Source organism: Ranitomeya imitator, chromosome 5, assembly GCF_032444005.1.
Source record: "Ranitomeya imitator isolate aRanImi1 chromosome 5, aRanImi1.pri, whole genome shotgun sequence".
Classification (NCBI taxonomy): domain Eukaryota; kingdom Metazoa; phylum Chordata; class Amphibia; order Anura; family Dendrobatidae; genus Ranitomeya; species Ranitomeya imitator.
In genome coordinates this window covers 528583070-528596075 of record NC_091286.1, presented here as the reverse complement: position 1 = coordinate 528596075, position 13006 = coordinate 528583070, and the positions used below count along the sequence as shown (strand labels likewise).

The 13006-nt window shown below is 42.2% G+C and overlaps 1 protein-coding gene across 1 annotated transcript in view; it reads left to right on the top strand.

Moving 5' to 3' along the window:
• The window catches only part of SLC9A9 (solute carrier family 9 member A9), a 1444260-nt gene that overhangs the window by 1057309 nt on the left and 373945 nt on the right, over window positions 1-13006 (top strand). Inside the window, exon 13 of the mRNA XM_069768082.1 lies at window positions 7270-7318. Coding sequence (XP_069624183.1) covers window positions 7270-7318 — 49 coding nt within the window. The remainder of the gene's footprint in view (window positions 1-7269; window positions 7319-13006) is intronic.

Here is a 13006-nt window from a genome sequence, read left to right as displayed (position 1 = left end):
AAAACGTGCAGCCAGGAGCTCGAGGTGGATAGAGCACTGACTCACGAATCCCCTACAAGTTTTGCAATCCCCAGAAAATTTTTCTGGCAACGGGAGGCGGGATAATGTCGGAACAGGGGTGGCAGTGGACAAGGTTGCTGCCGCCACGCCAGCAGCCTTTACAGCAACTGCGGTAACATCCACAGCTGAGGTTGAGTTCTCGAGAACCTTCAACCTACCCTCCAACTGCTGGATATACCGCAAAGATTGCTGAATGTCCGCCATACTAGCCAGACCTTGGCGCTAGTATTATGTTAAGGACTGGCGGAACGCACCATGTATAGATGGTACGAAACTAGGTGCGTTCGCAGTCCGAGGTCCACCGTGCAGGTAAAAGACCCTGCAGCTAGCAAGACGGACAATATGGCGGTACACTAAAGGATACACGCGTGGGTTAAACCTCACCCAGCGTGAAGAAAGCGATCCTGTTAATCCACAGGACCGCAGTACCGCACTAGTGCGCGAGCAAGTGGTCAGCGGACTTAACCCCAGAAGGGATTGGAGCCCGATTAGACCCTTGCTGGCGTAACACCGCAACTGGGTGTGTAGAGAACTTTAAGAAGTATAAGTGCACAAGAGTGCGAGCGATGCCGCACTAACGGACGCCACTAACCACCCAGACTCGGGTATGGAAAGCGCAAGGCAGGCGCACGGCGCCGTACTGGCAGGCACAGCTACAGGACGCTGAGATGTGTGTCTAGTGCTGTAGGCTAAGTCGGGCGCTAGGTAGCAGCCATACACCTTCCGCGAACAGACATTCAATAGGGAAGGGATTTCAAAGGACGACTTGCACTCACAACATACACACATCAACAATTGTTAGACAATACTAGCGCATGGCCGTGCGGTCATGCGCAGTTTATATAGGAGCAGCACAGGAAGTGGCCACAGCACTTTTGCCCTTCTAGGACCTGCCAAGAGGACCAATGGAATGTGCTGCAGAGCCTGAGCACATGACCCTCGATCTCCAACGGGAGACCTTACGCTGGGCATGCTCAGTACATGCAGACAAGGACTTAGTCCCAGAGAAGTCCGCTCGCTGCTGACCAGTACTGACTTTAATGGCAGAGACTGGAGAAGCAGCACTAACTCTCTGAACAGAGTGAGAATGAGCAAGACGCTGGGACCGACGTCCTTGCTGAGCAGGCTCCACTGCGGCTGGACAAGAATGGGAGACCGCAGCGGAAGTAGCTCGAGATTCCTCCAGTGCAGAAGCGGGAACTCGACCCCTAACATACAGCAGGGGATCACAGTGGATTCATTTTGTGAGGTAAAATATTTCACTGTTTTTAAAAAATATTTTACCACACAAAATGTATCCTCTGCGATCTCCTGCTATAATGTCAGTTTTGTCTTTTGCTTCCTCCCCTGCCCAGGAGCTGTGGTATGTTCGGTACACGGTCAGACACAGACAATTTTTAAAATTAACTATTGTTCGTGGGAAAACCTCTTTAACCCCTTTACCCCCAAGGGTGGTTTGCACGTTATGGACCGGGCCAATTTTTACAATTCTGACCACTGTCCCTTTATGAGGTTATAACTCTGGAACGCTTCAACGGATCCAAGTGATTCTGACACTGTTTTCTCGTGACATATTGTACTTCATGATAGTGGTAAAATTTCTTTGATATTACCTGCGTTTATTTGTGAAAAAAACGGAAATTTGGCGAAAATTTTGAAAATTTCGCAATTTTCCAAATTTGAATTTTTATGCAATTAAATCACAGAGATATGTCACACAAAATACTTAATAAGTAACATTTCCCACATGTCTACTTTACATCAGCACAATTTTGGAACCAAAATTTTTTTTGTTAGGGAGTTATAAGGGTTAAAAGTTGACCAGCAATTTCTCATTTTTACAACACCATTTTATTTTAGGGACCACATCTCATTTGAAGTCATTTTGAGGGGTCTATATGATAGAAAATACCCAAGTGTGACACCATTCTAAAAACTGCACCCCTCAAGGTTCTCAAAACCACATTCAAGAAGTTTATTAACCCTTCAGGTGCTTCACAGGAATTTTTGGAATGTTTAAATAAAAATTAACATTTAACTTTTTTTCACAAAAAATTTACTTCAGCTCCAATTTGTTTTATTTTACCAAGGGTAACAGGAGAAAATGGACCCCAAAAGTTGTTGTACAATTTGTCCTGAGTACGCTGATACCCCATATGTGGGGGCTAACCACAGTTTGGGCGCATGGCAGAGCTCGGAAGGGAAGGAGCGCCATTTGACTTTTCAATGCAAAATTGACTGGAATTGAGATGGGACGCCATGTTGCGTTTGGAGAGCCACTGATGTGCCTAAACATTGAAACCCCCCACAAGTGACACCATTTTGGGAAGTAGACCCCCTAAGGAACTTATCTAGAGGTGTGGTGAGCAGTTTGACCCACCAAGTGCTTCACAGAAGTTTATAATGCAGAACCGTAAAAATAAAAAATCATTTTTTTTCACAAAAATTATCTTTTCGCCCCCAATTTTTTATTTTCCCAATGGTAAGAGAAGAAATTGGACCACAAAAGTTGTGGCACAATTTGCCCTGAGTACTCTGATACCCCATATGTGGGGGTAAACCATTGTTTGGGCGCATGGGAGAGCTCGGAAGGGAAGGAGCGCCGTTTGACCTTTCAATGCAAAATTGACAGGAATTGAGATGGGACGCCATGTTGCGTTTGGAGAGCCACTGATGTGCCTAAACATTGAAACCCCCCACAAGTGACACCATTTTGAAAAGTAGACCCCCTAAGGAACTTATCTAGATGTGTGGTGAGCACTTTGACCCAATAAGAGCTTCACAGAAGTTTATAATGCAGAGCCGTAAAAATAAAACAAAAATTTTTTCCCACAAAAATAATTTTTTAGCCCCCAGTGTTGTATTTTCCTGAGGGTAACAGGAGAAATTGGACCCCAAAAGTTGTTGTGCAATTTGTCCTGAGTGCGCTGTTACCCTATATGTGGGGGAGAACTAGCGTTTGGGCGCATGGGAGGGCTCGGAACGGAAGGAGCGCCATTTGGAATACAGACTTAGATGGAATGGTCTGCAGGCGTCACATTGTGTTTGCAGAGCCCCTAATGTACCTAAACAGTAGAAACCCCCCACAAGTGACCCCATATTGGAAACTAGACCCCCCAAGGAACTTATCTAGATGTGTTGTGAGAACTTTGAGCCCCCAAGTATTTCACTACAGTTTATAACGCAGAGCCGTGAAAATAAAAAAAAAAATTCCCCTCAAAATTATTTTTTAGCCCCCAGTTTTGTATTTTCTCGAGGGTAAAAGGAGAAATTGGACCCCAAAAGTTGTTGTCCAATTTGTCCTGAGTGCGTTGATACCCCATATGTGGGGGGAACCAGCGTTTGGGCGCATGGGAGGGCTCGGAAGGGAAGGAGCGCCATTTGGAATGCAGACTTAGATGGAATGGTCTGCAGGCGTCACATTGCGTTTGCAGAGCCCCTCATATACCTAAACAGTAGAAACCCCCACAAGTGACCCCATATTGGAAACTAGACCCCCCCACGAACTTATCTAGATGTGTTCTGAGAACTTTGAGCCCCCAAGTGTTTCACTACAGTTTATAACGCAGAGCCGTGAAAATAAAAAATCTCTTTTTTTCCCACAAAAATTATTTTTTAGCCCCCAGTTTTGTATTTTCCCAAGGGTAACAGGAGAAATTGGACCCCAAAAGTTGTTGTCCAATTTGTCCTGAGTATGCTGATACCCCATATGTTGGGGTAAACTCCTGTTTGGGCACACGGGAGAGCTCGAAAGGGAAGGAGCACTGTTTTACTTTTTCAATGCAGAATTGGATGGAATTGAGATCGGTCGCCATGTCGCGTTTGGAGAGCCCCTGATGTGCCTAAACAGTGGAAACCCCCCAATTTTAACTGAAACCCTAATCCAAACACACCCCTAACCCTAATCCCATCGGTAACCCTAACCACACCTCTAACCCAGACACACCCCTAATCCTAATCCCAACCGCAAATGTAATCCAAACCCTAACCCTAACTTTAGCCCCAACCCTAACTGTAGCCTTAACCCTAACCCTAGCCCCAACCCTAGCCCTAACCCTAGCCCTAACCCTAGCCCCAACCCTAACCCTAGCCCTAACCCTAGCCCTAACCCCTAACCCTAGCCCCAACCCTAATGGCAAAATGGAAATAAATACATTTTTTTAATTTTTTACTTTTTTCCTAACTAAGGGGGTGATGAAGGGGGGTTTGATTTACTTTTATAGCGGGTTTTTTAGCGGATTTTTATGATTAGCAGCCGTCACACACTGAAAGACGCTTTTTATTGCAAAAAATATTTTTTGCATTACCACATTTTGAGAGCTATAATTTTTCCATATTTTGGTCCACAGAGTCATGTGAGGTCTTGTTTTTTGCGGGACGAGTTGACGTTTTTATTGGTAACATTTTCGGGCATGTGACATTTTTTGATCGCTTTTTATTCCGATTTTTGTGAGGCAGAATGACCAAAAACCAGCTATTCATGAATTTCTTTTGGGGGAGGCGTTTATACTGTTCCGCGTTTGGTAAAATTGATAAAGCAGTTTTATTCTTCGGGTCAGTACGATTACAGCTACACCTCATTTATATCATTTTTTTTATGTTTTGGCGCTTTTATACGATAAAAACTATTTTATAGAAAAAATAATTATTTTTACATCGCTTTATTCTGAGGACTATAACTTTTTTATTTTTTTGCTGATGTTGCTGTATGGCGGCTCGTTTTTTGCGGGACAAGATGACGCTTTCAGCGGTACCATGCTTATTTATATCCGTCTTTTTGATCGCGTGTTATTCCACTTTTTGTTTGGCGGTACGATAATAAAGCGTTTTTTGCCTCGTTTTTTTTTTTTTTTTCTTACGGTGTTGGTCGGGTTGTTACGGAAGGGACGATACTAAATATGTGTACTTTTATTGTTTTTTTTTATTTAGATAAAGAAATGTATTTATGGGAATAATATTTTTTTTTTTTTCATTATTTAGGATTTTTTTTTTTTTTTTTTACACACTTGGAAATTTTTTTTTTTTACTTTTTTACTTTGTCCCAGGGGGGGACAATACAGATCGGTGATCTGCCAGTTTGCACAGCACTCTGGCAGATCACCGATCTGTCTGAGAGCAGTGCAGCGTTACCAAGTGCCTGCTCTGAGCAGGCACTTGGTAAGCCACCTCCCTCCCTGCAGGACCCGGATCCGCGGCCATTTTGGATCCGGGACTTGCTGCAGGAAGGAGGTGGGAGACCCCCGCAGCAACGCGATCACATCGCGTTGCTGCGGGGGTCTCAGGGAAGCCCGCAGGGAGCCCCCTCCCTGCGCGATGCTTCCCTGCACCGCCGGCACATCGCGATCATCTTTGATCGCGGTGTGCCGGGGGTTAATGTGCCGGGGGCGGTCCGTGACTGCTCCTGGCACATAGTGTCGGATGTCAGCTGCGATAAGCAGCTGACACCCGGCCGCGATCGGCGGCGCTCCCCCCGTGAGCGCGGCCGATCGCGCTGGACGTAATATTCCGTCCTTGGGTATTAAGGCCCACCCCACATGAACGGAATATTACGTCCAATGGCAGAAAGGGGTTAAAAAGCAAATATCAACTCCAACATGGCTCCTCCTAAAAAATATGACAATGAAATGAAAGCAGCAAAGGCACAACGTCGAAGACAATGAAGGGCAAAGGAGACTCTTGAAAAGCAACAGCATCATTGGGACAAAAGCAATGCATATAAGTGTAGGCGTCGAGCACTTGAGTCCCCTGATGCAAAAGTTATTAGATTATCACAGGATGCCATTAGGCAACAACAGTGCTGTGCAAACAGTCATCAAAGCAAAAGGTGGCTACTTTGAAGAACCTAGAATATAAGTCTTAATTTCAGTTGTTTCACACTTTTTTGTTAAGTATATAATTCCACATGTGTTAATTCATAGTTTTGATGCCTTCAGTGTGAATGTACAATTTTCATAGTCATGAAAATACAGAAAAATCTTTAAATGAGAAGGTGTGTCCAAACTTTGGTCTGTACTGTATATATATGGTCTTCTAGTTCTCATCATGGCAACATAAAGATCATCACTCTCCTGAATAACTTCTTTACAAGAGTAACAATTTCAGAATGTCTACCTCCAGTACTGGATGATAATTATATTTGAGGAATTGCATGAGCTCCTGAGCACATCACTGTAAACTACTCATAAACTTTATGCATTTTTAATCTCTGTAATATTCATAATCATTTTTCATTCAGGTACTTCTGGGATGAGTCTAGGAGTCTTATATACTTTGTTTAATTTTCTCTCTTTATGTTACAAAGATGTAAATATTCATTTTTTCTGTTGTGGTCTTAGTAAGACTTTGTTTCTCCTGGGTTCATTTGCCAGTAGGGTATGTGCACATGGAGTTTTTTGGAGCAGTCAAGATGCTTGAGTTTTATAATGGAAACCACTTAAAGAAAAGCTCTTTGGGAGCTTTTGGAGGTATGTTTTGTTTCCTGAAGCATTTTGGAAGAGTTTTTCCAGTGGTCTTTTTGCAGCCTTCTGATTGGACATCACTTAGTTTGGAGCATTTTCCTTCAGTAGCTGCTTCAAAGTGACGTGCACTTTCTTTTTTCACACCAAGTGTTTTTAAAATCATAAATTGGAAATAAAACACTCAAACGGCTGAACACATGAATAGCAAAGTGAATGGAAGGTTCTATCAGGCATGTTTGAAGATACCATTTATTCAAGTGGACCGCCTAAAAAAACTCCTGACAACCCTCAGAGTATGCATACATCCAACGAGTGTGCTGACCGTATTAAGACATATATTGACCATGCCAAGAGGGTGTCATTTTGCGAAATCTGATCAGTAAGCTGTACTGGAAAACAGGGTCAATTATGCTTTTCAACATAAATGGATCCTTCAAAAAACATGCTATGCAGTAATTTTTTTTTGTGAGAATTAAAAAAAGATGTATTCAGGTGGATGGGTATACAGTTACAACATCAGAGTTATGTGTGTGATGTATATATCATGAGATCTTCCCAGCGTGTAGGCCAGACTCCGCTATATTACAGTAGTGGTTATAGGATGAACAGAAAGTGATAGAGATGTGAACAGGGCGTATTTTAGAAATGTGAAATTAAAATATAATTGATGTCTGTGAAGCACACACCCCACTCATGTAGCCTGTGAAGGAAATGCTGATTTGTTTACCGTTATTTCTTTGTCTCCATGCAGAGTTGGTGTGGATCCAGATCAGGACCTCAAAGATCGACCTGCAAATCAGGTGAGTCTCTCGCTTACAGATTCTTTTCAAGAGGCTGACCTTATATACGACATTTATCACCATTTCACAGAATAGGTGATAAACGTATGATTGCTAGTGGCCGTGTAATGGGAACACCATGATTGCTGGGAAAGGAGTAACAAAGTACGTTGTTTAAATGCTCACCATCAGCCACGTAGGAAAAATGGAAGAAAATCCAATGTGTCCATCTTCAATAAAATTAGAAATCTTTATTGGTAATCAATAAAAGTCACAACAGTACGCATGGGGTTAAAAGGATGCGCAGAATGCGCAAACGGGTTTCGGATCTTAATCCTTATTCATTGCAATGAGTAACGATTACAATCCGAAACGCGTTTGTGCATTCTGCACATTTTTGCATGGAATCTTCTGAGTGGTGAGCTGACTTTTTTCTTTTCTATCAGCCACGCAGACCCATATAAGTGCATGCACATTACGAGTCTATTCACTCCAGGAACTTTAGACCGTCATTGTTCGGATCAGTGGGGTTCAGCGAGTGAACCCCTAGCTATCATACGTTTGATAGGTATGTCCACCGATAGCGTCTCTTAAATTGCATTATATTTAATTAATATTACAAATTTTATTGTGTAATATTGCACCATTCAATAAAAATAACATAAAAGGTAAACCTTTTTTTAAACATGAGTGGCTACGGGTTACTGATTGCTGACAGATGAAATTTGTCAGAAACCTATTACAGAAATCCACTAAAATAGTATATATTAACATATGCATTTTTTTGCGTGGGAGCTTATGTATATTGGATAGTCAACAGATGGCATCTGTTGAGATAACGTTAGATATATACTATTTTTATCATGTTTAATATTTTGCACTGTACTTGTCGGCATGTCGGGTAAGAAACAAGTTAAACGGAATATTTCAGCAGGTTTTGCAGCCTCATCTGAGAGCATACAAAACCTACAAGAAACAAATGAGCAAAAACCCTGATGTAACTAAATAAGTTAAAAGGAAAAGTGCATTTAAACAACACAGAGTTCTCGGTAATTCTGTTTTTGATCAAAAATAGCATAAAAACCATCCCACCGTCGACAAGGTGATCCTGATCGGGACGGTCCTATGCTGTCTAATATTAAAAACCTTACATTGTGTCATAGTTGACCTCAGTGTGTGAATAAGGGCAGACAAAAGGTCCAGGCCCCGGAGGAGACTCCAGTCTGGAGAATCCTTTAAATGTAATTTCCAGCTCAGGAGAGGGAGGCCACACCCAGGCTTGCACAGAATGCAAAAATTGAAATAAAAAAAACAAAAAACTTGAGCTTGGTTTAAATTGGTATACATGCAGCACATAAACGCATGTTCACATTGTCGACAATGGGATGGCTTTTATGCTATTTTTGATCAACAACAGTATTTCTAAGAACCCTGTGTTATTTAAATGCAGTTTTGCTTTTTACTTATTTGGTTACAACAGGTTTTTTGCTCATTTGTTTCTTGTAGGTTTTGTATGCTTTATGGCCCATGTGATCATGCGTTTATGTGCTGCATGTATACCAACTTAAACCAAGCTCAAGTTTTGTGTTTTTTTTTCTCATCTGAGAGCAGTCTGATGTAGGCAAAGAGAAACTAATCCCAGCGATGTATCACTTAGATTACTGAATGCAGCAGTTCTGACACAATCAGAGCTTTTAGATTTAGCAATACAGCAGAGCTGAGGAGACTAACCCCTCCCACCCCAGACTCTGTATATACAATGTCCATGGACAGTGAGATGACTATCACACGAGGGGGCAGAGTTGGATTAGCATGCAGGAGCTGCTGTGCCCCAGCAATTATAAGATCCTGGTGCTAAAGCAATCATTGTAAGCAAACAAAACAACTGAGCTTGACAAGAGAGGCATTGCTGAAATCTGTGTTTTAACCCTTTTCTCGTTCTGTCTTCAGACTACAAAGCAAAAACCTGGTGACAGATTCCCTTTAACCCCTTAAAGTCTGTTGGTTCCGGTTTCCTGTTGGCTATACAACCCTAAATATATCCTATATAATCAATTGTCCAAACTCAAAATCACAACGTCCAATGATGGATATTTCCAACATTGGACGCCTCCCCCTGTTTGGTGCGGGCTCCAACGATGAGCCTACACCTTTTCCGGCATATGACAGCTGATCTGATCAGCTGATAGGTGCCCCTAACAGGCACAGGTGGAATCGCGATCCACCTGGATCGCCCCCCAGTAGGGCAGTGGGGTACTCGGATCCGGGCCCTTCAGTTCTCAAGGGGAATGTCACGGTGGCTGACCTGGTCCGTGGCCCTAGGGGACATCCGTTAATAAATGGGGAAAAGGTCTTTAAAGGGATAGTGTTCGTGACGCCACCTGTGGTATTCGGTCAGGGTGACCGACGCTGCTTAGGGGTCCGCTGGGGTGATGTTATGGCAGCTAGATGGTATACCTTCCCACAGGTGAAGTATGTCCCCAGGACTTCGCCGAGTATAGATGGTGGATGGTGTGAGGCGTAGTGAAGAACGAGGACACAAGGTTGCAGTCTCTTTACCTTTTTACTGAAGGCTTCAGCGTCCACAGTCTAGAGCACCAGACCACAGGGCAGGCAGAGTCCAGCCGGTCTGAAGGCAAATCCAGAGTCCTCTTATCCAGGTGGAAATCAGTAGCCTTCCTCTAGCGCCTGAGTGTTGTAGTCCCTCCCTGCTGAGCTTCTTGGTGAGGTCCTCACAACTATTGTAGATGTTAAGTCTCTTTCTCTCTGTTCCCCTGATGGATAGGATAGGACAAACCCATATGACTGATGGCCTGAGGCTTTTTACAGGGACCCTATCATGCCCCAGCCCCCACAAGTTGTCACCGTGCCTCTTGGGTATAAGGTCGGGCTTCCAACATGGAATTAACTGTCCTGCCAGTCTCTGAAGTAAAGCATAGAGATCCTTACTCCCTCGGTGTTCTGGCTACCGGAATCCTGCGCCTCAGAAAGGAGGCAGCCTTTTACAGGGCAGAACTCCTTCTGGTTTCCTCTCCTTTTGCTATGACTTCGTTTCTCACTCACTACAAGACAATTCCCTTCTGATGTCTCTTTCTTAGGATGCTGCAGTCCTGCTCTATGTAGCACAAGCGATCGGATGATCGCATCTTCTAGTCTCTCATGGGGACTATTGAAGCAAGTAAAAAGTAAAAAAAAGTTTTTAAAAATATAAACAAAAATATATAAAAGTTCAAATCGCCCACATTTCATCCCGTTCAAAATAAATAAGTCCAGACCTCAATCCAATCGAGAATCTGTGGAAAAAGCTGAAAACTGCTATTCACAAACGATCTCTATCAAACCTCACTGAGCTCGAGCTGTTTTCCACGGAAGAATGGGCAAGAATTTCAGTCTCTCGATGTACAGAAGTGATAGAGACATACCCCAAGCGACTTACAGCTGTAATCTCGGCAAAAGGTGGCGCAAAAAGTATTACTTTAAAGGGGCCGAATAATATTGCACGCCCCACTTTTCAGTTTTTGAATTTCCACAAAAATTTTAAATAACCAAAAAACTTTGTTCAACTTCACAATTGTGTTCCACTTGTTGTTGATTCTTCACCAAAAATTTACATTTGGTATCTTTATGTTTGAAGCATGATATGTGGGAAAAGGTTGAAAAGTTGATAAATTGTGCTGCAAACTAAATATAAAGAGATGGTACAACATTCCTATTCTGTCCGGTATCACCCTTGTGCCTTAAAAATCTGTATCAGCTGCAGAACCTTTTCACAAAGCTGTAACAGTTCATCGCTGTTGTTCCTAATGAATGCAGGGAAATCTTTGATGTCTCTATCTGCAGATATCAGAATCATATAATGTATAAAGCTGAAGGAGCTGTTCTGCATTCATGTTACACATTGTGGAGAAATGCTTAGGAACACAATGCTTTTCTTTTAATAAATACACAGTACATAGTGGTGACATACAAGTATAGGCTGCTCCTATCTGATAAAGATGTGACTGTGCTATAAATATTCTAGGGGAAAGTACAGAAACCAAGAGGCCAGTTTCATGTACATTTATTATGCACAGAGTATTATTGACTAATTTGAATTTCCATCAACACGACCATGAACTTGCAAATATGGTGTTTTGCATTTTTTTTCTGTTTTTGGCTCAACCCAAATATTATTCTGTTTCACTTAAAAAAAAAAAAAAACTGTTGCAGAAGGATGCAATTTGTATAAACCATGCTATATTCTTCACCTACAGACCAACACCCACACCATTCTTATGTAGCCCAGTGAGAACACATTCTAGAAACAGAGAATCACCAACTCAAATCTGACAGGCTATTTAGGAATAGGCAAACATACATATTTAACTTGTACAGGACAGATTTAAGACAACCTGTTCTGAGCTTTTATTTTTGAAACGGACTACGGGATGGCAGCAGGGCAGTCCATTTTCTCCCCGGCCCTGGGCTTTCCATGTGGCCAATGGCCACAGGTCCTTTTGTAAAAAAAAAAAACTGCAGCAGAGGGTGGGGTATGTCAGTTTTGGTCTTGGAAGCAGGCAGAGCAGAAGGCTCTGCAGAGCTCAACCTGTGTGAGGCAACACAGGGCCAAGTGGAGCCAAAAGGTCTGGCACCCTCAGCATACACGGAGGTGCAGTTGCCCATGGCAACAGGTCACTTTACTTTGAATTTTTCTTGGGTCACTGCCTCATTACTGCACAAAGTGGATACCGCTGCACTACAATTTATAATATATATATATATATATATATATATATATATATATATACACGCGTGGCTGAAAGTGTTGACACCCTTGAAATTGTTCCAGAAAATGAATTATTTCTGTATAATTCCTTTGCTTTGTGTGTATTGGAACAACACAAAAAACACAGAAACATGGCACATTGGACATAATTTCATGCAAAACCCCAAATATGGGCCCAGCAAAATTGTTTGCTCCTTTCCAAAATTGTGGATGAACAACTTTGTTTCAAGCATGTGATGGTCGTTCAAACTCACTTGTGGCAAGTAACAGGTGTGTGCAATATGAAAATCATACCTGAAACCAGATAAGAAGCGGTGAAGTTGACTCAATATTTGCATTGTTTGTCTGTGTGTGCTACACTAAGCATGGAGAATAGAAAAAGGCCAAAAGAAATGTCAGAGGAATTGAAATCCAAAATCTTTGAAAAAGCACAACAATCTCAAAGTCTCTTTCCAGAGATCTTGATGTTCCTTTGTCAACAGTGCACATCATAATCAAGAAGTTTACAACCTATTGCTCTAATGAACAAGACGCACCAACCCATTTCCTCAAGTCACCAATGGGCCACACTCCAAAATCAGTATAAACATAATATAATAATAATAATAATTTTTATTTATATAGCGCCAACATATTCCGCAGCGCTTTACAAATTATAGAGGGGACTTGTACATACAATAGACATTACAGCATAACAGAAATACAGTTCAAAACAGATACCAAGAGGAGTGAGGGCCCTGCTCGTAAGCTTACAAACTATGAGGAAAAGGGGAGACACGAGAGGTGGATGGTAACAATTGCTATAGTTATTCGGACCAGCCATAGTGTAAGGCTTGGGTGTTCATGTAAAGCTGCATGAACCAGTTAATTAATTTTTTTTTTTTTTTTAATATAGGCCACACAGGGATCGTTAGGTTAATGCATTGAGGCGGTAGGCCAGTCTG